The sequence below is a fragment of the Ranitomeya imitator genome, chromosome 9 (genome assembly GCF_032444005.1).
Source record: "Ranitomeya imitator isolate aRanImi1 chromosome 9, aRanImi1.pri, whole genome shotgun sequence".
Classification (NCBI taxonomy): Eukaryota; Metazoa; Chordata; class Amphibia; order Anura; family Dendrobatidae; genus Ranitomeya; species Ranitomeya imitator.
Genome location: NC_091290.1, coordinates 93,798,512 through 93,825,074, shown reverse-complemented (window position 1 = coordinate 93,825,074; position 26,563 = coordinate 93,798,512). Strand labels below are relative to the sequence as shown.

The window sequence follows — 26,563 nt, the reverse complement described above, 5'->3', positions numbered from 1 at the left end:
CCTCTGGTCATTAAGGGGCTAAAAAGGGAATACTGTTAAAAGGTGGAGATGTAACCACTATAGCAATGGAATAACAAAAATCCAAACAAATGAGAACAACTGTGCTACATGGCAAAGAGAACATTGGGAATTGTTGAAAATGTATGGTACTGACTCACCGGTCGTAATCCATCACTGCTATTAAGAGGCTGATCTGATCAATGTTTTCTGGTGGGACATCAAATACTATGGCTTCATTGTAAACAGGATTTAATGTATTTCTCTTTGTAGATGTTTTTCTTTTCTTCAACCTCCTCCCATCACAGATTAATGACACTTTCACATAGGGATCTATGAAAATGAAAAATAAATGTTGTTAGATTTATTCAGTTCCTGTAAATACAGTAGCTGCTATAATGCATGTTACATTTAAAATGTTTTTTTAACCCCTTCATGACCCAGCCTATTTTGACCTTAAAGACCTTGCCGTTTTTTGCAATTCTGACCAGTGTCCCTTTATGAGGTAATAACTCAGGAACGCTTCAACGGATCCTAGCGGTTCTGAGATTGTTTCTTCATGACATATTGGGCTTCATGTTAGTGGTAAATTTAGGGCAATAAATTTTGCGTTTATTTGTGATAAAAACGGAAATTTGGCGAAAATTTTGAAAATTTCACAATTTTCACAATTTGAATTTTTATTCTGTTAAACCAGGGAGTTATGTGACACAAAATAGTTAATAAATAACATTTCCCACATGTATACTTTACATCAGCACAATTTTGGAAACAACATTTTTTTTTGCTAGGAAGTTATAAGGGTTAAAATTTGACCAGCGATTTCTCATTTTTACAACGAAATTTACAAAACCATTTTTTTTAGGGACCACCTCACATTTGAAGTCAGTTTACGGGGTCTATATGGCTGAAAATACCCAAAAGTGACACCATTCTAAAAACTGCACCCCTCAAGGTGCACAAAACTACATGCAAGAAGTTTATTAACCCTTCAGGTGCTTCACAGCAGCAGAAGCAACATGGAAGGAAAAAATGAACATTTAACTTTTTAGTCACAAAAATTATCTTTTAGCAACAATTTTTTTGATTTCACAATGGTAAAAGGAGAAACTGAACCATGAAAGTTGTTGTCCAATTTGTCCTGAGTACGCTGATACCTCATATGTAGGGGTAAACTACTGTTTGGGCGCACGGCAGGGCTTGGAAGGGAAGGAGCGCCATTTGACTTTTTGAATGAAAAATTGGCTCCACTCTTTAGCGGACACCATGTCACGTTTGGAGAGCCCCCGTGTGCCTAAAAATTGGAGCTCCCCCACAAGTAACCCCATTTTGGAAACTAGACACCCCAATGAACTTATCTAGATGCATAGTGAGCATAGTGAGCCTCATTTTTTTCATTTTCACATGGACAACAGGATAAAATGGATCCTAAAATTTGTTGGGCAATTTCTCCTGAGTAAACCGATACCTCACATGTGGGGGTAAACCACTGTTTGGGCACATGGTAAGGCTCGGAAGGGAAGGAGCGCCATTTGACTTTTTGAATGAAAAATTATCTCCATCGTTAGCGGACACCATGTCGCGTTTGGAGAGCCCCTGTGTGCCTAAACATTGGAGCTCCCCCACAAGTGACCCCAATTTGGAAACTGGACCTCCCAAGGAACTTATCTAGATGCCTAGTGAGCACTTTAAACCCTCAGGTGCTTCACAAATTGATCTATAAAAATGAAAAAGTACTTTTTTTTCACAAAAAATTTCTTTTCGCCTCAATTTTTTCATTTTCACATGGGCAATAGGATAAAATGGATCCTAAAATTTGTTGGGCAATTTCTCCCGAGTACGCCGATACCTTATATGTGGGGGTAAACCACTGTTTGGGCACACGGCAGGGCTCGGAAGGGAAGGCGCGCCATTTGACTTTTTGAATGGAAAATTAGCTCCAATTGTTAGCGGACACCATGTCGCGTTTGGAGAGCCCCTGTGTGCCTAAACATTGGAGCTCCCCCACAAGTGGCCCCATTTTGGAAACTAGACCACCCAAGGAACTTATCTAGACACATATTGAGCACTTTAAATCCCCAGCTGCTTCACAGAAGTTTATAACGCAGAGCCATGAAAATAAAAAATAACTTTTCTTTCCTCAAAAATGATTTTTTAGCCTGGAATTTCCTATTTTGCCAAGGGCATTAGGAGAAATTGGACCCCAAATGTTGTTGTCCAGTTTGTCCTGAGTACGCTGATACCCCATATGTGGGGGTAAACCACTGTTTGGGCGCACGGCAGGGCTCGGAAGGGAAGGCACGCCATTTGGCTTTTTAAATGGAAAATTAGCTCAAATCATTAGCGGACACCATGTCACGTTTGGAGAGCCCTTGTGTGCCTAAACATTGGAGATCCCCCACAAATGACCCCATTTTGGAAACTAGACCCCCAAAGGAACTAATCTAGATGTGTGGTGAGGATTTTGAACCCCCAAGTGCTTCACAGAAGTTTATAACGCAGAGCCATGAAAATAAAATAAAAACTTATTTTCTCAAAAATGATCTTTTAGCCTGCAATTTTTTATTTTCCCAAGGTTAAGAGAAATTTGACCCCAAAAGTTGTTGTCCAGTTTCTCCTGAGTACGGTGATACCCCATATGTGGGGGGTAAACTACTTTTTGGGCACATGCCGGGGATCAGAAGTGAAGTAGTGACTTTTGAAATGCAGACTTTGATGGAATGGTCTGCGGGTGTCACGTTGCGTTTGCAGAGCCCCTGGTGTGCCTAAACAGTAGAAACCCCCCCACAAGTGACCCCATTTTAGAAACTAGACCCCCCAAGGAACTTATCTAGATATGTGGTGAGCACTTTGAACTCCCAAGTGCTTCACAGACGTTTACAACGCAGAGCCGTGAAAATAAAAAATCATTTTTCTTTCCTCAAAAATGATGTTTTAGCAAGCATTTTTTTATTTTCACAAAGGTAACAGGAGGAATTGGACCCCAAAAGTTGTTGTCCAGTTTCTCCTGAGTACGCTGATACCCCATGTGTGGGGGTAAACCACTGTTTGGGCACACGTCGGGGCTCAGAAGTGAAGTAGTGACTTTTGAAATGCAGACTTTGATGGAATGGTCTGCGGGTGTCACGTTGCGCTTGCAGAGCCCCTGGTGTGCCTAAACAGTAGAAACCCCCCCACAAGTGACTCCATTTTAGAAACTAGGCCCCCCAAGGAACTTATCTAGATATGTGGTGAGCACTTTGAACTCCCAAGTGCTTCACAGACGTTTACAACGCAGAGCCGTGAAAATAAAAAATCATTTTTCTTTCCTCAAAAATGATGTTTTAGCAAGCATTTTTTTATTTTCACAAGGGTAACAGGAGAAATTGGACCCCAGGAATTGTTGCGCAGTTTGTCCTGAGTATGCTGGTACCCCATATGTGGGGGTAAACCACTGTTTGGGCACTCGTCAGGGCTCGGAAGTGAGGGAGCACCATTTGACTTTTTGAATACAAGATTGGCTGGAATCAATGGTGGCGCCATGTTGCGTTTGGAAACCCCTGATGTGCCTAAACAGTGGAAACCCCTCAATTCTAACTCCAACACTAACCCCCCCACACCCCTAACCCTAATCTCAACTGTAGCCATAACCCTAATCACAACCCTAACCCCAACACACCCCTAACCCTAACCACAACCCTAATTCCAACCCTAACCCTAAGGCTATGTGCCCACGTTGCGGATTCGTGTGAGATTTTTCAGCATCATTTTTGAAAAATCCGTGGGTAAAAGGCACTGCGTTTTACCTGCGGATTTACCGTGGATTTCCAGTGTTTTTTGTGCAGATTTCACCTGTGGATTCCTATTGAGGAACAGGTGTAAAACGCCGCGGAATCCGCACAAAGAATTGACATGCTGCGGAAAATACAACGCAGCGTTTCCGCGTGGTATTTTCCGCACCATGGGCACAGCGGATTTGGTTTTCCATAGGTATACTTGGTACTGTAAACCTGATGGAACACTGCTGCGGATCCGCACCGTGTGCACATAGCAAAATTCTAAAGGTATGTGCACACGCTGTAGAAAACGCTGCAGATCCACAGCTGTTTCCCATGAGTTTACAGTTCAATGTAAACCTATGGGAAGCAAAAATCGCTGTACACATGCTGTAGAAAAACTGCACGGAAACGCAGAGGTTTACATTCCGCAGCATGTCGCTTCTTTCTGCGGATTCCGCAGCGGTTTTACAACTGCTCCAATAGAAAATCGCAGTTGTAAAACTGCAGTGAAATGCGCAGAAAAACCGCGGTAAATCTGCCATAAATCCGCAGTGGTTTAGCACTGCGGATTTATCAAATCCGCAGCGGAAAAATCCGCAGAGGACCAGAATACATGTGCACATACCGAAACCCTAACCCTAACCCTACCCCTAAGCCTACCCCTAACCCTACCCCTAACCCTAACCCTAACCCTTACCCTACCCCTAACCCTACCCCTACCCCTAACCCTACCCCTAACCCTACCCCTAACACTAACCCTAGTTCTTACCCCAACCTTAGTGGAAGAAAAAAAAAAATTAGCTTTATTTTATTATTGTCCCTACCTATGGGGGTGGCAAAGTGGGGGGGGGTCATTCAGTATTTTTTTTTATTTTGATCACTGCGATAGGTTTTATCGCAGTGATCAAAATGCACTTGAAACGAATCTGCCGGCCGGCAGATTCGGCGGGCGCACTGCGCATGCGCCCGCCATTTTGGAAGATGGCGGCGCCCCGGAAAGAAGACGGACGGACCACGGGAGGCTCGGTAAGTATGATGGGATGGTGGGGGAGCACGGGGGGGGGGGATCGGAGCATGGGGGGGTAAATCGGAGCACGGGGGTGGATCGGAGCACGGGGGGGTGCATTGGAGCATCGGGGTGTGGATCGGACTGCAGGGGGGGTGGATCGGACTCCAGGGGAGGTGGATCGGACTGCAGGGGGGGGTGGTTGGAGCACGGGGGTGGGATTGGAGCACGGGGGTGAGCGGACAAGAGCATGGGGGGGAGCGGACAGGAGGACGGAGGGGAGCGGAGCAGTGTAAAGGACAGATCGGAGGGCTGGGGGGGCGATCGGTGGGGTGGGGGCACATCAATGTTTCCAGCCATGGCCGATGATATTGCAGCATCGGCCATGGCTGGATTGTAATATTTCACCAGTTATAATAGGTGAAATATTACAAATCGCTCTGATTGGCAGTTTCACTTTCAACAGCCAATCAGAGCGATCGTAGCCACGGGGGGGTGAAGCCACCCCCCTGGGCTAAACTACCACTCCCCCTGTCCCTGCAGATCAGGTGAAATGGGAGTTAACCCTTTCACCGGATCTGCAGGGACGCGATCATTCTGTGACACAGCATATGCGTCACAGGTCGGATTGGCACCGACTTTCATGACGCATACGCTGTGTCACAGGTCGGGAAGGGGTTAAAGTCTTAAAGAGGGCCATCACCAGGTTAAAAATTCCCAGTTTTTGCTTTTTTTATTCCAGCCACTCCCTTGAGTAATCCATTTTTATTAGGCTGCTCTTCTTTATCATGAATTGTGCCATAAAGACTGTAAAGACTAGGGTTGAGCGACTTTTACTTTTTTAGGATCGAGTCGGGTTTCGCGAAACCAGACTTTCTCAAAAGTCGAGTCGAGTGAATTCGGCCGATTATCGTGAAAAGTCGGGAATCAACCGAAACACGAAACCCAATGCAAGCCAATGGGGAATCAAAGTCGGCAGTGAGTGGAGGACAGGAAAACACCTACAGTGCCCATTTTAATGGCAAAAACATCCATTCTTGTTACTGAAGCTTGTCAATCTTAATTTACCTTATAAAAATAGTTGGGCATTGGAAATTGGGGGTCATTTGGCTAAAGTTGTGGGGGGTAGGGCTGGTTCAAGTTTTTAGTAGGCCCAGGAAACGTGGACTACGTCACGGCGGTGGAGCAGGGAGAGGTAAGTATTTCAACTTTGCAAATGCTGTGATCCTGAGCAAGCAGGGGGGCCCACTCGTTCGCATTGGCACTGGCACAGGGCCCCTCAAAGTACGGCGGTGTGTTTGCACGGAGGGGGCGCCTCCCACCGGCAGCAACACTTTTGTGTACCATGAAGGGCCCTGAGCCAGTGACGTCGCCAACGAGTATGCCCCCCCACCTGATGAAGGAACCTGCACTTTCATCTGCCCCTTCCTCTTTGTCCCCGTGTAAGGTGGTATAGTATGTGGGAAGGGGAACCTGACTTTCAGCAGGGTCACATTCTGGCTGTGTTGCGAGCAAGGGGAATGTAGTGGTCTGGGTCAATGTACCAGCAGACTCATCTAGCACTGGCTGGGCAATGGGCAGGATGAGGAGGAAACACAGATATAGGCCCAAATAATAAAGTGGGCTAAATGCAGTTCAAAATTGGTAACAGGACTAACCAGGCGCATTGATTTGTTCAGTGGAGGACAACTGTAATGAGAGGCTGACACAGTGAGTAGGCCCAAATAAGTAAGTAGGCTAAATGCAGTTCAAAATTGGTAACAGTAGTAAACAGGTGGCATTGCTTTGTTCAGTGGAGGAGAACAGCAAGGAGCGGCAGACACCGTTAGTAGGCCCCAACCAAACTAGTAGGGTAAATGCAGTTTAATATTAAAAATATAGGCTGAAAACCTGAATATTGAAGCTCAGGAAAGTAAACCAGGAGAACACCTAGGAGCGGCAGACACCGTTAGTAGGCCTCAACCAAACTAGTAGGCCAAATGCAGTTAAATATCTGATATAGGCTGAAAGCCTGAAGATTGAAGCTCAGCTTTTTTCCTTGGAGGACAACACCAAGGAGCGGCAGACACCGTTAGTAGGCCCCAACCAAACTAGTAGGCCAAATGCAGTGAAATATCTGACATAGATCGAAAGCCTGAAGATTGAAGCTCAGCTTTTTTCCTTGGAGGACAACACCAAGGAGCGGCAGACACCGTTAGTAGGTCCCAACCAAACTAGTAGGGCAAATGGAGTTTAATATTAAAAAAATATAGGCTGAAAGCCTGAAGATTGAAGCTCAGGAAAAAAAAACAGGCAAACACCAAGGAGCGGCAGACACCGTTAGTAGGCCCCAACCAAACTAGTAGGCCAAATGCAGTTAAATATCTGATATAGGCCGACAGCCTGAAGATTGAAGCTCAGCTTTTTTCCTTGGAGGACAACACCAAGGAGCGGCAGACACCGTTAGTAGGCCCCAACCAAACTAGTAGGGCAAATGCAGTTTAATATTAAAAATATAGGCCGAAGGCCTGAAGATTGAAGCTCAGGGAAAAAAAAACAGGAAAACACCAAGGAGCGGCAGACACCGTTAGTAGGCCCCAACCAAACTAGTAGCCCAAATGCAGTTTCCTATTAAAAATATAGGCCGAAAGCCTGATGAGCAAAGCTCAGGAAAACAAACCAGGAGAACACCAAGAAGCGGCAGACACCGTTAGTAGACCCCAACCAAACTAGTAGCCGAAATGCAGTTTCTTATTAAAAATAAGCCTGAAGATCGAAGCTCAGGAAAAAAACCCAGGAGAACACCAAGGAGTGGCAGACACCGTTAGTAGGCCGCAACCAAATTAGTAGCCCAAATGCAGTTTCAGATTAAAAATATCAGCTGTATTGAGTGGCGCAGACAGACACAGGTAGTAGGCCTTAAACTAAAAAGTTGGCTCAATGCAGTTTAAAAAAGGTTACAGGGGTACACGGCTTAAATCATAAAGAAGACCTCAGAAAATATATAAAACCACTATTTATTGCTAAAATCAAGACGACGAACCCAACCCATAGTGACCAATAGACAAAACAAACCAAAAATACAAAACGTGCTATAAAAACACCATTGAACTAATGGGGAAGGCTATATCACCCTAGCCAGGTCATCTAGATGCACCCCTACCTGGCTGCGGAGGTAGACACCCTAGGGGGAAACGTACTGGTGCCCCCGCTCCACGATGACTGTCGCTAGGGGCCCTAGTGTGCCCTACAACAGTATGTTTCCCCCTAGGGTGTCTACCTCCGCAGCCAGGTAGGGGTGCATCTAGATGACCTGGCTAGGGTGATATAGCCTTCCCCATTAGTTCAATGGTGTTTTTATAGCACGTTTTGTATTTTTGGTTTGTTTTGTCTATTGGTCACTATGGGTTGGGTTCGTCGCCTTGATTTTAGCAATAAATAGTGGTTTTATATATTTTCTGAGGTCTACTTTATGATTTAAGCTGTATGCACCTCGTGCCGATATAATTCTTTTGAGAGTATTACAGGGGTACACGGGCAGCATTGGTGTGGTCAGCGGGGGACGATTGCAAGGAGGGACCGCAGACAGACTTAGTAGGCCTAAAATAAAAAAAGTAGGCTCGATGCAAGGTGTCAGCTAGGTGTCAGCAGGGAAAGGTGGGGCAAAATAATTAGAAATCCATGATAGGTTAATTTTAATGAAGGTTAGATCATCAACATTTTGGGTAGCCAGACGACTCCTTTTTTTGGTCAGTATTGAACCAGCAGCACTGAAGACTCTTTCTGATAACACACTAGCTGCTGGGCAAGCAAGCTCCTGCAATGCATATTCTGCCAATTCACGCCAGGTGTCTATTTTGGATGCCCAGTAATCAAATAGGAATGACTTGTGAGGGAGAACATCGATAAGGGAGGAAAAATAGTTAGTAACCATACTTGACAAATGTTGCCTCCTGTCACTTTGAAATGATGCTGCAGTACCTGTCGTGTCTGCGGTCATTGCGAAATCACTCCACAACCTGGTCATAAAACCCCTCTGTCCAACGCCACTTCTGATTTGTGCACCTCTAACACCTCTGCCATGTTGCCTCCTGCAGCTCCTGTGAGAACCATCACCGCCGCTGTGTGCTGGGAATGCCTGAACCAAACGGTCTACAAGAGTTGCTTGTTTGGTAGCCAATATTTGCTCAAGGTTCTCATGTGGCATGATATTTTGCAATTTCCCTTTATAGTTTGGATCTAGGAGGCACGCCAACCAGTAATCGTCATCGGTCATCATTTTGATAATGCGGGAGTCCCTTTTTAGGATACGCAAGGCATAATCCGCCATGTGGGCCAATGTTCCAGGTGTCAATTCACTGCTTGTGCTGGGTTGAGGAGCACTTTCTGGCAAATCAACATCACTTGTCTCCCTCAAAAACCCTGTACCTGACCTTGCAATGCCACCAGTTTCTATTGCCCCCTGAGAAGCTTCAACCCCATCATCCTCCTCGTCCTCCTCTTCGTCCGCCACTTCATCCAGGAGACATCCCTGAGCAGACAGTGGAGCAGGGTGGGTAACTTTTCAGGAAGCACTGCACCACCAGGTTCAAGGTGTGAGCCAGGCAAGGAATGTTGTGAAAGGGCTATGGCAGCCATAAATTTCCTTCCGTTATCACTGACTACCTTGCCTGCCTCAAGATGTACACTGCCCAGCCATGACTTAGTTTCTTGCTGCAAGAAGTCAGACAGAACTTCCGCGATGTGTCTGTTGTCGCCCAAACACTTAATTTCCAACACAGCCTGCTGATGCTTCCCACAAGCTGTTCCATAATGGGACACCACGGTTGCAATGCTGGCAGCTGCAGATGGAGTGGTCGTGCGACTGCGCTCTGTAGATGAGCTTTCGCTTCTGGAGGAGGAGGAGGAGGGGCAAATGCCTACAGCCAACAGTTTCCTAGACCGTGGGCTAGGCAGAACTGTGCCACTATGGCTGTCCCCTGTGTACCATGCATCCACCACATTAATCCAGTGCGCCGTGATAGACACGTAACGTCCCTGGCCATGCTTACTGGTCCATGCCTCTGTTGTGAGGTGCACCTTTCTACTGACTGATTGCCTGAGTGCATGGACAATGCGGTCTTTGACATGCTGGTGGAGGGCTGGGATGGCTTTTCTCGCAAAGAAGTGTCGACTGGGTAGGTCAAAGCGTGGTACTGCGTAGGCCATCAGGGCTTTGAAAGCTTCGCTTTCAACCAACCAGTAGGGCATCATCTCTAACGAGATTAGTCTAGCAATGTGGGCCTTCCAACCCTGTGTACGCGGATGCGAGGATGAGTACATCCTTTTCCTAACGAGAGTCTCTTGTAGGGTGAGCTGGACTGGAGAGCTGCATATGGTGGAACTAGCGGGGGTGGAGGTGGACATGGCAGACTGAGAGAGGGTTGGTGATGGTATTCTTGCTGTTAGCCTACATATAGTGTTTCCTACCAAGAACCTGGTGATTCCCTGACTGCTTTGGCCTTGCGACGATACCTCCACATTTGCTGCAGATGGTGTCGTAAACAGTGGGCTAACAGTGAGGGAAGGATTGTAGCGTTGCTGACTAGCTTCATTGTGAGCGGGTGCAACAACATTACGGGTCATTTGGTAGTTAGTCCAGGCTTGCAAGTGCATGGTGGTTAAATGTCTACGCATGCAACTTGTATTTAAATTTTTGACATTCTGACCTCTGCTAAAGGTCCTTGAGCATTTCTTACAGATCAATTGCCAGACTTCACTCTTCCTACTATCGAATACCTTTTCAGATATTGCACAGTGAGCTACTTTAACCAGATGGCCACGCTGTCCTACAACTGTTTTTGGTTTTGACAGACGTTTTTGGCCAGATTCGGGCCTGCCAGATGAAAGCTGTTGCGATGTTGATGCCTGCTGCGGCTCCTCCTCCTCCGCTTCAGAGCTACTGCCAGCGGCACCCTGTTCCCCCAATGGCTGCCAATCGGGGTCAACAACTGGGTCATCTATCACCTCCTCTTCTATGTCCTGTGCACTTTCCTCTGTGTCACCATGTAAGCCGGTGCTATAGCGTTCGGGACGGGGCACCATAGTCTCATCAGGGTCAGATTCTGGATCAGTACACTGCGAGGGCAATGTTGTAATCTGAGTAAATGGAACAGCATAATAATCTAGCTGTGGCTGTGCATCTGTGCACTCCATGTCCGATTCATCTTGTAATGCGCATGGCCTGTTAACAATTTCCCTTTCTAACCCAGGCATGGTATGTGTAAAGAGCTCCATGGAGTAACCTGTTGTGTCGCCTGACGCAACCTTCTCTGTTGTTCTGGGTGAAGGACACAAGGAGGCGAATTGTTCCTGACCGGGAGCATCCACTGACGACGCGCTGCTTTTAAATTTTTCACTTTCCAGAGAGGAGGCGAAAGAGCTAGAGGCAGAGTCAGCAAGGAAAGCCAAAACTTGTTCCTGCTGCTCCGGCTTTAAAAGCGATCTTCCTACTCCCAGAAAAGGGAGCGTTCAAGGCCTTGTGTAGCCAGACGCTGACGCTGGCTCAACAACTCGAGACTTAGGTGCTATATTGCTTTTCCCACGACCACCTGATGCTCCACCACCACTACCATCATTACCAGCTGGCAATGACCGCCCACGGCCACAACCTCTTCCTCGAGACTTCCTCATTTTTGGAAAAATGTAACCAAACTAACAAATGTTATATGGTACTGTAAAACAAGTTAGAAGGTGTACGGAAACTGGTTGTGAATTTAAATCTCCCTTTATAGGTGTGTGAGACAGCTGGGAAAATCAGGCCCACTGTAGTACAATACACAGTTTCTGTGTCAGTAAGTGGCTGACAGAAATGCGGGAGACAGCTGGGAGAGAGCTGAGAAAATCAGGCCCATGGTATTACACTACACAGTTTCTGTGTCAGAAAGTGGCCGACAGATATGCCACAAACAGGACTGACGCAGATGCACTTAGTGGCAATAGAAATTTCCCTTTATAGGTGTGGGAGACTGCTGGGAAAATCAGGCCCACTGTATTACACTACACAGTTTCTGTGTCAGAAAGTGGCTGACAGATATGCCACAAACAGAACTCACGCAGATGCACTTAGTGGCAATAGAAATGTCCCTTAACCACTTTCTGACATTAGACGTACTATCCCGTCGAGGTGGGGTGGGCCCCTATGACCACCGACAGGATAGTACGTCATATGCGATCGACAGCGCTCACGGGGGAAGCGCCGCCGATCGCGGCCGGGTGTCAGCTGCCTATCGCAGCTGACATCAGGCACAATAACCCCCGGCACACCGCGAACAAAGATGATCGCGATGTGCCGGCGGTATAGGGAAGCTTCCCGCAGGGAGTGGGCTCCCTGCGTGCTTCCCTGAGCCCCCCGCAGCAACGCGATGTGATCGCGTTGCAGCGAGGGTTTGCTCACCTCCCTCCCTGCTCCAGGCCCGGATCCAAGATGGCCGCGGATCCGGGTCCTGCAGGGAGGGAGGTGGCTTCACAGAGCCTGCTCAGAGCAGGCACTGTGAAGCTTGCAGTGCTGCATGTCAGATCGGTGATCTGACAGAGTGCTGTGCACACTGTCAGATCACCGATCTGTGATGTCCCCCCTGGGACAAAATAAAAAAGTAAAAAAAATTTTTTCCAAATGTGTAAAAAAAAAAATATATATATTCCTAAATAATGAAAAAAAAAATATTATTCCCATAAATACATTTCTTCATCTAAATAAAAAAAAAACAATAAAAGTACACATATTTAGTATCGCCGCGTCCGTAACGACCCGACCTATAAAACTGGCCCACTAGTTAACCCCTTCAGTAAACACCGTAAGAAAAAAAAAAAACGAGGCAAAAAACAACGCTTTATTATCATACCGCCAAACAGAAAGTGGAATAACACGCGATCAAAAAGACAGATATAAATAAACATGGTACCGATGAAAACGTCATCTTGTCCCGCAAAAAACGAGCTGCGATACAGCATCATCAGCAAAAAAATAAAAAAGTTATAGTCCTGAGAATAAAGCGATGCAAAAATAATTATTTTTTCTGTAAAATAGTTTTTATCGTATAAAAACGCCAAAACATAAAAATATGATATAAATGAGGTATCGCTGTAAATGTACTGACCCGAAGAATAAAACTGCTTTATCAATTTTACCAAACGCAGAACGGTATAAACGCCTACCCCAAAAGAAATTCATGAATAGCTGGTATTTGGTCATTCTTCCTCACAAAAATCGGAATAAAAAGTGATCAAAAAATGTCACGTGCCCGAAAATGTTACCAATAAAAACCTCAACTCGTCCCGCAAAAAACAAGACCTCACATGACTCTGTGGACCAAAATATGGAAAAATTATAGCAATAAAAAGCGTCTTTCAGTGTGTGACGGCTGCTAATCATAAAAATCCGCTAAAAAACTCGCTATAAAAGTAAATCAAACCCCCCTTCATCACCCCCTTAGTTAGGGAAAAATTAAAAAAATGTATTTATTTCCATTTTCTTATTAGGGCTAAGGTTAGGGATAGGGTTAGGGCTAGGGTTAGGGCTAGGGTTAGGGTTAGGGTTAGGGCTAGGGCTAGGTTTAGGGCTAGGGTTAGAGTTAGGGCTAGGGTTAGGGCAAGGGTTAGGGCTAGGGTTAGGGTTAGGGTTAGGGTTAGGGCTAGGGTTAGGGCTAGGGTTAGTGCTAGGGTTAGGGTTTGGGCTAGGGCTAGGGTTAGGGTTAGGGTTGGGGTTAGGGTTGGGGCTACAGTTAGGGTTGGGGCTAAAGTTAGGGTTAGGGTTTAGATTACATTTGCAGTTGGGAATAGGGTTGGGATTAGGGTTAGGGGTGTGTCAGGGTTAGAGGTGTGGTTAGGGTTACCGTTGGAATTAGGGTTAGGGGTGTGTTTGGATTAGGGTTTCAGTTATAATTGTGGGGTTTCCACTGTTTAGGCACATCAGGGGCTCTCCAAACACGACATGGCGTCCGATCTCAATTCCAGCCAATTCTGCGTTGAAAAAGTAAAACAGTGCTCCTTCCCTTCCGAGCTCTCCTGTGTGCCCAAACAGGGGTTTACCTCAACATATGGGGTATCAGCGTACTCAGGACAAATTGCACAACAACTTTTGGGGTTGAATTTCTCCTCTTACCCTCAGGAAAATACAAAACTGGGGGCTAAAAAAATAATTTTTGGGGGAAAGTTTTTTTTTTTTATTTTCACGGCTCTGCGTTAAAAACTGTAGTGAAACACTTGGGGGTTCAAAGCTCTAACAACACATCTTGATGAGTTCCTTAGGGTGTCTAGTTTCCAAAATGGTGTCACTTGTGGGGGGTTTCTACTGTTTAGGTACATTAGGGGCTCTGCAAACACAATGTGACACCTGCAGACCATTCCATCTAAGTCTGCATTCCAAATGGAGCTCCTTCCCTTCCGAGCCCTCCCATGCGCCCAAACAGTGGTTCCCCCCCACTTATGGGGTATCAGCGCACTCAGGACAAATTGGACAACACATTTTGGGGTCCAATTTCTCCTGTTACCCTCGGGAAAATACAAAACTGGGGGCTAAAAAATAATTTTTGTGGGAAAAAATTTTTGTTTTATTTTTACGGCTCTGCATTATAAACTTCTGTGAAGCCATTGGTGGGTCAAAGCGCTCACCACACATGTAGATAAGTTCCTTAGGGGGTCTACTTTCCAAAATGGTGTCACTTGTTGGGGGTTTCTACTGCTTAGGTACATTAGGGGCTCTGCAAACGCAATGTGACACCTGCAGACCATTCCATCTAAGTCTGCATTCCAAATGGTGCTCCTTCCCTTCCGAGCCCTCCCATGCACCCAAACAGTGGTTCCCCCCCATATTGTGTATAATCGCACTCAGGACAAATTGGGCAACAAATTTTGGGGTCCAACTTCTCCTGTTACCCTCGGGAAAATACAAAACTGGGGGCTAAGAAAATAATTTTTGTGGGAAAAAAATTTTGTTTTATTTTTACGGCTCTGCATTATAAACTTCTGTGAAGCCCTTGGTGGGTCAAAGCACTCAAACCACATCTAGATAAGTTCCTTAGGGGGTCTACTTTCCAAAAAGGTGTCACTTGTGGGGGGTTTCAATGTTTAGGCACATCAGTGGCTCTCTAAACGCAACATGGCGTCCCATCTCAATTCCTGTCTATTTTGCATTGAAAAGTCAAATGGCGCTCCTTTGCTTCCGAGCTCTGTCATGCGCCCAAACAGTGGTTTACCCCACATATGGGGTATCTGTGTACTCAGGACTAATTGTACAACAGCTTTTGGGGTCCATTTTCTCCTGTTACCCTTGGTAAAATAAAACAAATTGGAGCTGAAGTAAATTTTTTGTGAAAAAAAGTTAAATGTTCATTTTTATTTAAACATTCCAAAAATTCCTGCAAAACACCTGAAGGGTTAATAAACGTCTTGAATGTGGTTTTGAGCACCTTGAGGGGTGCAGTTTTTAGAATGGTGTCACACTTGGGTATTTTCTATTATATAGACCCCTCAAAATGACTTTAAATGAGATGTGGTCCCTAAAAAAAAATGGTGTTGTAAAAATGAGAAATTGCTGGTCAACTTTTAACCCTTATAACTCCCTAACAAAAAAATTGTTGGTTCCAAAATTGTGCTGATGTAAAGTAGACATGTGAGAAATGTTACTTATTAAGTATTTTGTGTGACATATCTCTGTGATTTAATTGCATAAAAATTCAAATTTGGAAAATTGCAAAATTTTCATAATTTTCGCCAAATTTCCGTTTTTTTTCACAAATAAACGCAGGTACTATCAAAGACTTTTTACCACTATCATGAAGTACAATGTGTCACGAGAAAACAGTGTCAGAATCACTGGGATCTGTTGAATTGTTCCAGAGTTATAACCTCATAAAGGGACAGTGGTCAGAATTGTAAAAATTGGCCCGGTCATTAACGTGCAAACCACCCTTGGGGGTAAAGGGGTTAATAGGTGTGGGAGACTGCTGGGAAAATCAGGCCCACTGTATTACACTACACAGTTTCTGTGTCAGAAAGTGGCTGACAGATATGCCACAAACAGGACTGACACAGATGCACTTAGTGGCAATAGAAATTTCCCTTTATAGGTGTGGGAGACTACTGGGAAAATCAGGCCCACTGTATTACACTGCAAAGTTTCAGTGTCAGAAAGTGGCTGACAGATATGCCACAAACAGGACTGACACAGATGCACTTAGTGGCAATAGAAATGTCCCTTAATAGGTGTGGGAGACTGCTGGGAAAATCAGTCCCACTGTATTACACTACACAGTTTCAGTGTCAGAAAGTGGCCAACAGATATGCCACAAGCAGGACTGATGCAGATGCACTTAGTGGCAATAGAAATGTCCCTTAATAGGTGTGGGAGACTGCTGGGAAAATCGGGCCCACTGTATCACACTACACAGTTTCTGTGTCAGAAAGTGGCTGACAGATATGCCACAAACAGGACTGACGCAGATGCACTTAGTGGCAATAGAAATGTCCCTTAATAGGTGTGGGAGACTGCTGGGAAAATCAGGCCCACTGTATTACACTACACAGTTTCAGTGTCAGAAAGTGGCCGACCGATATGCCACAAACAGGACTCACGCAGATGCACTTAGTGGCAATAGAAATTTCCCTTTATAGGTGTGGGAGACTACTGGGAAAATCAGGCCCACTGTATTACGCTGCAAAGTTTCAGTGTCAGAAAGTGGCTGACAGATATGCCACAAACAGGACTGACACAGATGCACTTAGTGGCAATAGAAATGTCCCTTAATAGGTGTGGGAGACTGCTGGGAAAATCAGTCCCACTGTATTACACTACACAGTTTCAGTGTCAGAAAGTGGCCAACAGATATGCCACAAGCAGGACTGATGCAGATGCACTTAGTGGCAATAGAAATGTCCCTTAATAGGTGTGGGAGACTGCTGGGAAAATCGGGCCCACTGTATCACACTACACAGTTTCTGTGTCAGAAAGTGGCTGACAGATATGCCACAAACAGGACTGACGCAGATGCACTTAGTGGCAATAGAAATGTCCCTTAATAGGTGTGGGAGACTGCTGGGAAAATCAGGCCCACTGTACTACACTACACAGTTTCTGTGTCAGAAAGTGGCTGACAGATATGCCACAAACAGGACTCACGCAGATGCACTTAGTGGCAATAGAAATTTCCCTTTATAGGTGTGGGAGACTACTGGGAAAATCAGGCCCACTGTATTACACTGCAAAGTTTCAGTGTCAGAAAGTGGCTGACAGATATGCCACAAACAGGACTGACACAGATGCACTTAGTGGCAATAGAAATGTCCCTTAATAGGTGTGGGAGACTGCTGGGAAAATCAGTCCCACTGTATTACACTACACAGTTTCAGTGTCAGAAAGTGGCCAACAGATATGCCACAAGCAGGACTGATGCAGATGCACTTAGTGGCAATAGAAATGTCCCTTAATAGGTGTGGGAGACTGCTGGGAAAATCGGGCCCACTGTATCACACTACACAGTTTCTGTGTCAGAAAGTGGCTGACAGATATGCCACAAACAGGACTGACGCAGATGCACTTAGTGGCAATAGAAATGTCCCTTAATAGGTGTGGGAGACTGCTGGGAAAATCAGGCCCACTGTATTACACTACACAGTTTCAGTGTCAGAAAGTGGCCGACAGATATGCCACAAACAGGACTCACGCAGATGCACTTAGTGGCAATAGAAATGTCCCTTAATAGGTGTGGTAGACTACTGGGAAAATCAGGCCCACTGTATTACACTACACAGTTTCAGTGTCAGAAAGTGGCCGACAGATATGCCACAAACAGGACTGACGCAGATGCACTTAGTGGCAATAGAAATGTCCCTTAATAGGTGTGGGAGACTGCTGGGAAAATTAGGCCCATTGTATTACACTACACAGTTTCTGTGTCAGAAAGTGGCTGACAGATATACCATAAACAGGACTCACGCAGATGCACTTAGTGGCAATAGAAATTTCCTTTTATAGGTGTGGGAGACTGCTGGGAAAATCAGGCCCATTGTATTACACTACACAGTTTCTGTGTCAGAAAGTGGCTGACAGATATGCCACAAACAGGACTCATGCAGATGCAGTTTGAGGCAATAGAAATTTCCCTTTATAGGTGTGGGAGACTTCTGGGAAAATAAGGCCCACTGTATTACACTACACAGTTTCTGTGTCAGAATGTGGCTGACAGATATGCCACAAACAGGACTCACGCAGATGCACTTAGTGGCAATAGAAATTTCCCTTTATAGGTGTGGGAGACTACTGGGAAAATCAGGCCCACTGTATTACACTGCAAAGTTTCAGTGTCAGAAAGTGGCTGACAGATATGCCACAAACAGGACTGACACAGATGAACTTAGTGGCAATAGAAATGTCCCTTAATAGGTGTGGGAGACTGCTGGGAAAATCAGGCCCACTGTATTACACTACACAGTTTCAGTGTCAGAAAGTGGCCAACAGATATGCCACAAACAGGACTGACGCAGATGCACTTAGTGGCAATAGAAATGTCCCTTAATAGGTGTGGGAGACTGCTGGGAAAATCGGGCCCACTGTATCACACTACACAGTTTCTGTTTCAGAAAGTGGCTGACAGATATGCCACAAACAGGACTGACGCAGATGCACTTAGTGGCAATAGAAATGTCCCTTAATAGGTGTGGGAGACTGCTGGGAAAATCAGGCCCACTGTATTACACTACACAGTTTCTCTGTCAGAAAGTGGCTGACAGATATGCCACAAACAGGACTCACGCAGATGCACTTAGTGGCAATAGAAATGTCCCTTAATAGGTGTGGGAGACTGCTGGGAAAATCAGGCCCATTGTATTACACTACCCAGTTTCTGTGTCAGAAAGTGGCTGACAGATCTTCCACAAACAGGACTCAAACAGATGCACTTAGTGGGAACAGAAATTTCCCTTTATAGGTGTGGAGACTACTGGGAAAATTAGGCCCACTGTATTACACTGCAAAGTTTCAGTGTCAAAAAGTGGCTGACAGATATGCCACAAACAGGACTGACGCAGATGCACTTAGTGGCAATAGAAATGTCCCTTAATAGGTGTGCGAGACTGCTGGGAAAATCAGGCCCACTGTATTACACTACACAGTTTCAGTGTCAGAAAGTGGCCGACAGATATGCCACAAACAGGACTCACGCAGATGCACTTAGTGGCAATAGAAATGTCCCTTAATAGGTGTGGAAGACTGCTGAGAAAATCGGGCCCACTGTATCACACTACACAGTTTCTGTGTCAGAAAGTGGCTGACACATATGCCACAAACAGGACTCACGCAGATGCACTTAGTGGCAATAGAAATTTCTCTTTATAGGTGTGGGAGACTGCTGGGAAAATCAGGTCCACTGTATTACACTACACAGTTTCTGTGTCAGAAAGTGGATGACAGATATGCCACAAACAGGACTCACGCAGATGCACTAAGTGGCAATAGAAATGTCCCTTAATAGGTGTGGGAGACTGCTGAGAAAGTCAGGCTCACTGTATTACACTACATAGTTTCAGTGTCAGAAAGTGGCCGACAGATATGCCACAAACAGGACTGACGCTGATGCACTTAGTGGCAATAGAAATGTCCCTTATTAGGTGTGGGAGACTGCTGGGAAAATTAGGCCCACTGTATTACACTACAGAGTTTCTGTGTCAGAAATTGGCTGACAGATATGCCACAAACAGGACTCACGCAGATGCACTTAGTGGCAATAGAAATTTCCCTTTATAGGTGTAGGAGACTGCTGGGAAAATCAGGCTCACTGTATTACACTACACAGTTTCTGTGTAAGAAATTGGCTGACAGATATGCCACAAACAGGACTCACGCAGATGCACTTAGTGGCAATAGAAATTTCCCTTTATAGGTGTAGGAGACTGCTGAGAAAGTCAGGCTCACTGTATTACACTACACAGTTTCTGTGTAAGAAATTGGCTGACAGATATGCCACAAACAGGACTGACGCTGATGCACTTAGTGGCAATAGAAATGTCCCTTAATAGGTGTGGGGGACTGCTGGGAAAATTAGGCCCACTGTATTGCAGTACACAGTTTCTGTGTCAGAAATTGGCTGACAGATATGCCACAAACAGGACTCACGCAGATGCACTTTGTGGCAATAGAAGTTTCCCTTTATCGGTGTGGGAGACTGCTGGGAAAATCAGGCCCACTGTATTACACTACACAGCTTCAGTGGCAGGCAGTGGCTAGCAGATATATATATATATATATATATATATATATATATATATATATATATATATATTTATATATAAAGGGACTGTGCTACAATAACCATCTCCCTACAATGATCTCAGGAGAAGTATGGCAGCCAGCAGTAAAAAGGACTGCTGCACATAAAAGTGTGGACAAACAAAGAAACAAGAGAACTGTGCAGAAAGAAGCTTGCTTTGAAAAAAGCAGTTGGTTTGCACAGCGGTGTACAAACAGCAATGCAGCTATCAGGGAGCCTTATAAGCTACAGAGCTGATGCACAGAAATCTAGACTCCACTGTCCCTGCAAAGAAAAGGTGGTGTTGGACAGTGGAAATCACTACAGCACAAGTGGTTTGGGGGTTAATATTCCCTCCCTAACAATATCCTTGCTTCTGACGAAGCTGCAGCAACCTCTCCCTACTGACCCTGCTCAGATCAGCAGAAGTAAGATGGCGGTCGGTTGCACGCCCCTTTATAGCCCCTGTGACGCCGCTGAAAGCAAGCCAATCATTGTAATGCCCTTCTCTAAGATGGTGGGGACTGAGACCTATGTCATCACGCTGCCCACACTCTGCGTCCACCTTTATTGGCTGAGAAATGGGGCTGAACGCGTCATATGAAACACAACTTTGGCGCTAAGATCGCGTACCGCATGGCCGATCCTGTTGTGAATTCTGCTTTTGGGCTCCCTCTGGTGGTTGTAGATGGTAATGCAGTTATCCCTGGGTTGCAGTCTTGGACAGGTGTATCTGCTAATTGCAGTTCTGACTGGGGTATTTAGGTTTGCAGGACTCTTTAGTCCTTGCCAGTTGTCAATGTTTTTTGGAATGTGATGGCTCTCTATCTGGCTTCTCCTGCTTGGCTGCCATTTCAGCAAAGATAAGTGTCTGTTTCTTTTTCTTTGGCACACAAGCTGTGTGCTAGTTTTTTGATTGTATTCCTGCTCTGATTGTAGGATTCTCTGGAGTTGCAGATATAAAATTTTTTTTTAGTTTGTCAGATATTGATGTTTCACTATTCCACGCCCTTCCCCTCCTTTTTTTTAACTTTTCCCACACTTTCATCTTCATCATCATCAGCATCTTTGACATCAACTTCTTCTTCACCTTATTCGTCTTCTTCTTCATCTTCTACCTATTTTTTTTTAATTACATTCTTCATATTCATTTTATTCAACTATTATTATTCTTCCTATTCTACATATTCATTTTATTCAACTATTATTATTCTTCCTATTCTACTTCTTCATCATATTCTCATTTGTGACAGGCATTCCCGTAGTTGTTATCTATAAAAGTTTGAAGATTACACCTTCCGTTCTGCCAGTCACAAAAGTTACATTTGTCCGCGTTCAGTTTGGCCTGCAGCATCAGGCTTTATCCAGGGGCACCACGAGGAGGAACGGACTCACCCCCATACACTGCTTAGTCTTCTTCTGCATATAATTTAGATAATATCTTTTGCTCTGATATTAAGTGTTATGCTTAATGTTCTTCTGCTCTTTGTTCTGCAGCCTCTTGTTCTTCTGCTTCTCGGTCTTCCATGTCATCGTCTCCAGGGTCGTCGTCTCCAGGGTCGTCGTCTACGCCGTCGTCGTCTCCGCCGTCGTCGTCGTCATCGGAGTGGTCTTCCGTGTCGTCGACTTTAGGGTCTTCAACTTGGAAATGTAGCAGAAGGTACAAGAAGGCTGAGAAAATGCCAAGAACCAGCTGATGAAACTGGAACTCGGATGGCTACCCGAAGGTTCAAGAGCCTATGGAACTACCGAGGACCAGCTGACGTTACTGGAACCTGGTTACTAAGCAGGAGGTACCAAGGACCGCATGACGTTGGCGGAACTCGGATACCCAGAAGGAGGCACCTAAGCCAAAGGCTCTGCCCGGAACCAGCTGACGTTACTGGAAACAGGATGGGGAGCAGAAGGTACAAGAGCAAAAGACACTGCCGAGAACCAGCTGACGGTACTGGAACCCGGATGGGTAGCCGAAGGTCCAAGAGCCAATGGAACTACCGAGGACCAGCTGACGTTACTGGAACCCGGTTACTAAGCAGGAGGTACCCGTGCCTGAAAGCACTACCAAGGACCACCTGATGTTGGTGGAACTTGGATACCCAGAAGGAGGCACCTAAGCCAAAGGCTCTGCCCGGAACCAGCTGACGGTACTGGAACCAGGATGGGGAGCAGAAGGTACAAGAGCAAAAGACACTGCCGAGAACCAGCTGACGGTGCTGGAACCAGGTGGTGGACCCGAAGGTCCACAGGAGAGGAGAGAACAGCTAGGCCGCGAGGCAGCCGCAGTTACCGAACCCCAACAGTCTTACAGGGGGAGCTTGGCCTACTGGCACTACAGAACCAGCCTTGACTACCAATTCACGCAGCCCACATAGGAAGCTCCTAAACTGGAGGCACCCTGGAGTTGGCTAACTTGACCGCAACACGACGGGGCAACGCATAGGTGTCTCAGTGAGTTTGACAGTACCCGGAAACAGCTGACGGTGCTGGAACCAGGCGGGGCACGAGGGAGTACCTGTGACAAAAACACTGCCGAGAACCAGCTGGCGGTGCTGGAACCCGGATGCGTTGCCCCAGGGTGCAAGAGCCAATGGCACGACCGAGGACCAGCTGACGGTGCTGGAACACGGTTACTAAGCTGTAGGTGCCTGCGCTTAAAAGCACTACCAAGGACCGCCTGGCGTTGGCGGAACTCGGATACCCAGGAGGAGGCACCTAAGCCAAAGGCTCGGCCCGGAACCAGCTGACGGTGCTGGAACCAGGTGGTGGACCACAAGGTCCACAGGAGAGGGGAGAACAGCTAGGCCGCGAGGCAGCCGCAGTTACCGAACCCCAACAGTCCTACAGCGGGAGCTTGACCTACTGGCACTACAGAACCAGCCTTGACTACCAATTCACGCAGCCCACATAGGAAGCTCCTAAACTGGAGGCACCCTGGAGTTGGCTAACTCGACCGCAACACGACGGGGCAACGCATAGGCGTCTCATTGAGCTTGACACTACCCGGAAACAGCTGACGGTGCTGGAACCAGGCTGGGCACGAGGGAGTACCCGTGACAAAAACACTGCAGAGAACCAGCTGGCGGTGCTGGAACCCGGATGCGTTGCCCCAGTGTGCAAGAGCCAATGGCACGACCGAGGACCAGCTGACGGTGCTGGAACCTGGTTACTAAGCTGTAGGTGCCTGCGCTTAAAAGCGCTACCAAGGACCGCCTGGCGTTGGCGGAACTCGGATACCTAGGAGGAGGCACCTAAGCCAAAGGCTCTGCCTGGAACCAGCTGACGGTGCTGGAACCAGGTGGTGGACCACAAGGTCCACAGGAGAGGGGAGAACAGCTAGGCTGCGAGGCAGCCGCAGTTACCGAACCCCAACGGTCCTACAGGGGGAGCTTGGCCTACTGGCACTACAGAACCAGCCTTGACTACCAATTCACGCAGCCCACATAGGAAGCTCCTAAACTGGAGGCACCCTGGAGTTGGCTAACTCGACCGCAACACGACGGGGCAACGCATAGGTGTCTCAGTGAGTTTGACAGTACCCGGAAACAGCTGACGGTGCTGGAACCAGGCTGGGCACGAGGGAGTACCCGTGACAAAAACACTGCCGAGAACCAGCTGGCGGTGCTGGAACCCGGATGCGTTGCCCCAGTGTGCAAGAGCCAATGGCACGACCGAGGACCAGCAGACGGTGCTGGAACCCGGTTTCTAAGCTGTAGGTGCCTGCGCTTAAAAGCACTACCAAGGACCGCCTGGCGTTGGCGGAACTCGGATACCCAGGAGGAGGCACCTAAGCCAAAGGCTCGGCCCGGAACCAGCTGACGGTGCTGGAACCAGGTGGTGGACCACAAGGTCCACAGGAGAGGGGAGAACAGCTAGGCCGCGAGGCAGCCGCAGTTACCGAACCTCAACCGTCCTACAGCGGGAGCTTGGCCTACTGGCACTACAGAACCAGCCTTGACTACCAATTCACGCAGCCCACATAGGAAGCTCCTAAACTGGAGGCACCCTGGAGTTGGCTAACTCGACCGCAACACGACGGGGCAACGCATAGGTGTCTCAGTGAGTTTGACAGTACCTGGAAACAGCTGACGGTGCTGGAACCAGGCTGGGCACGAGGGAGTACCTGTGACAAAAACACTGCCGAGAACCAGCTGGTGGTGATGGAACCCGGATGCGTTGCCCCAGTGTGCAAGAGCCAATGGCACGACCGAGAACCAGCAGATGGTGCTGGAACCCGGTTACTAAGCTGTAGGTGCCTGCGCTTAAAAGCACTACCAAGGACCGCCTGGCGTTGGCGGAACTCGGATACCCAGGAGGAGGCACCTAAGCCAAAGGCTCGGCCCGGAACCAGCTGACGGTGCTGGAACCAGGTGGTGGACCACAAGGTCCACAGGAGAGGGGAGAACAGCTAGGCCGCGAGGCAGCCGCAGTTACCGAACCCCAACAGTCCTACAGCGGGAGCTTGGCCTACTGGCACAACAGAACCAGCCTTGACTACCAATTCACGCAGCCCACATAGGAAGCTCCTAAACTGGAGGCACCCTGGAGTTGGCTAACTCGACCGCAACACGACGGGGCAACGCATAGGTGTCTCAGTGAGTTTGACAGTACCCGGAAACAGCTGACGGTACTGGAACCAGGCTGGGCAAGAGGGAGTACCCGTGACAGAAACACTGCCGAGAACCAGCTGGCGGTGCTGGAACCCGGATGCGTTGCCCCAGTGGGCAAGAGCAAATGGCACGACCGAGGACCAGCTGACGGTGCTGGAACCCGGTTACTAAGCTGTAGGTGCCCGCGCTTAAAAGCACTACCAAGGACCGCCTGGCGTTGGCGGAACTCGGATACCCAGGAGGAGGCACCTAAGCCAAAGGCTCTGCCTGGAACCAGCTGACGGTGCTGGAACCAGGTGGTGGACCAGAAGGTCCACAGGAGAGGGGAGAACAGCTAGGCCGCGAGGCAGCCGCAGTTACCGAACCCCAACAGTCCTACAGCGGGAGCTTGGCCTACTGGCACTACAGAACCAGCCTTGACTACCAATTCACGCAGCCCACATAGGAAGCTCCGAAACTGGAGGCACCCTGGAATTGGCTAACCCAACCGCAACACGACGGGGCAAGCATAGGCGTCTCAGTGAGCTTGACACTACCCGGAAACAGCTGACGGTGCTGGAACCAGGCTGGGCACGAGGGAGTACCCGTGACAAAAACACTGCCGTGAACCAGCTGGCGGTGCTGGAACCCGGATGCGTTGCCCCAGTGTGCAAGAGCCAATGGCACGACCGAGGACCAGCTGACGGTGCTGGAACCCGGTTACTAAGCTGTAGGTGCCTGCGCTTAAAAGCACTACCAAGGACCGCCTGACGTTGGCGGAACTCGGATACCCAGGAGGAGGCACCTAAGCCAAAGGCTCGGCCCGGAACCAGCTGACGGTGCTGGAACCAGGTGGTGGACCCGAAGGTCCACAGGAGAGGAGAGAACAGCTAGGCCGCGAGGCAGCCGCAGTTACCGAACCCCAACAGTCCTACAGGGGGAGCTTGGCCTACTGGCACTACAGAACCAGCCTTGACTACCAATTCACGCAGCCCACATAGGAAGCTCCGAAACTGGAGGCACCCTGGAATTGGCTAACCCAACCGCAACACGACGGGGCAAGCATAGGCGTCTCAGTGAGCTTGACACTACCCGGAAACAGCTGACGGTGCTGGAACCAGGCTGGGCACGAGGGAGTACCCGTGACAAAAACACTGCCGTGAACCAGCTGGCGGTGCTGGAACCCGGATGCGTTGCCCCAGTGTGCAAGAGCCAATGGCACGACCGAGGACCAGCTGACGGTGCTGGAACCCGGTTACTAAGCTGTAGGTGCCTGCGCTTAAAAGCACTACCAAGGACCGCCTGACGTTGGCGGAACTCGGATACCCAGGAGGAGGCACCTAAGCCAAAGGCTCGGCCCGGAACCAGCTGACGGTGCTGGAACCAGGTGGTGGACCCGAAGGTCCACAGGAGAGGAGAGAACAGCTAGGCCGCGAGGCAGCCGCAGTTACCGAACCCCAACAGTCCTACAGGGGGAGCTTGGCCTACTGGCACTACAGAACCAGCCTTGACTACCAATTCACGCAGCCCACATAGGAAGCTCCTAAACTGGAGGCACCCTGGAGTTGGCTAACCCGACCACAACACGACGGGGCAAGCATAGGCTTCTCAGTGAGCTTGACACTACCCGGAAACAGCTGACGGTGCTGGAACCAGGTTGGGCACGAGGGAGTACCCGTGACAAAAACACTGCCGAGAACCAGCTGGCGGTGCTGGAACCCGATGCGTCGCCCCAGTGTGCAAGAGCCAATGGCACGACCGAGGACCAGCTGACGGTGCTGGAACCCGGTTACTAAGCTGTAGGTGCCTGCGCTTAAAAGCACTACCAAGGACCGCCTGACGTTGGCGGAACTCGGATACCCAGGAGGAGGCACCTAAGCCAAAGGCTCGGCCCGGAACCAGCTGACGGTGCTGGAACCAGGTGGTGGACCCGAAGGTCCACAGGAGAGGAGAGAA

General features: G+C 47.8%; 1 protein-coding gene across 2 annotated transcripts in view; it reads right to left on the bottom strand.

The window, feature by feature from the left end:
• Positions 1–26,563, bottom strand: part of SYT9 (synaptotagmin 9) — a 2,320,100-nt gene that overhangs the window by 706,711 nt on the left and 1,586,826 nt on the right. For both annotated transcript variants that reach the window (XM_069740039.1, XM_069740040.1), the window contains exon 5: positions 159–330. In XM_069740039.1, coding sequence (XP_069596140.1) covers positions 159–330 — 172 coding nt within the window. The remainder of the gene's footprint in view (positions 1–158; positions 331–26,563) is intronic.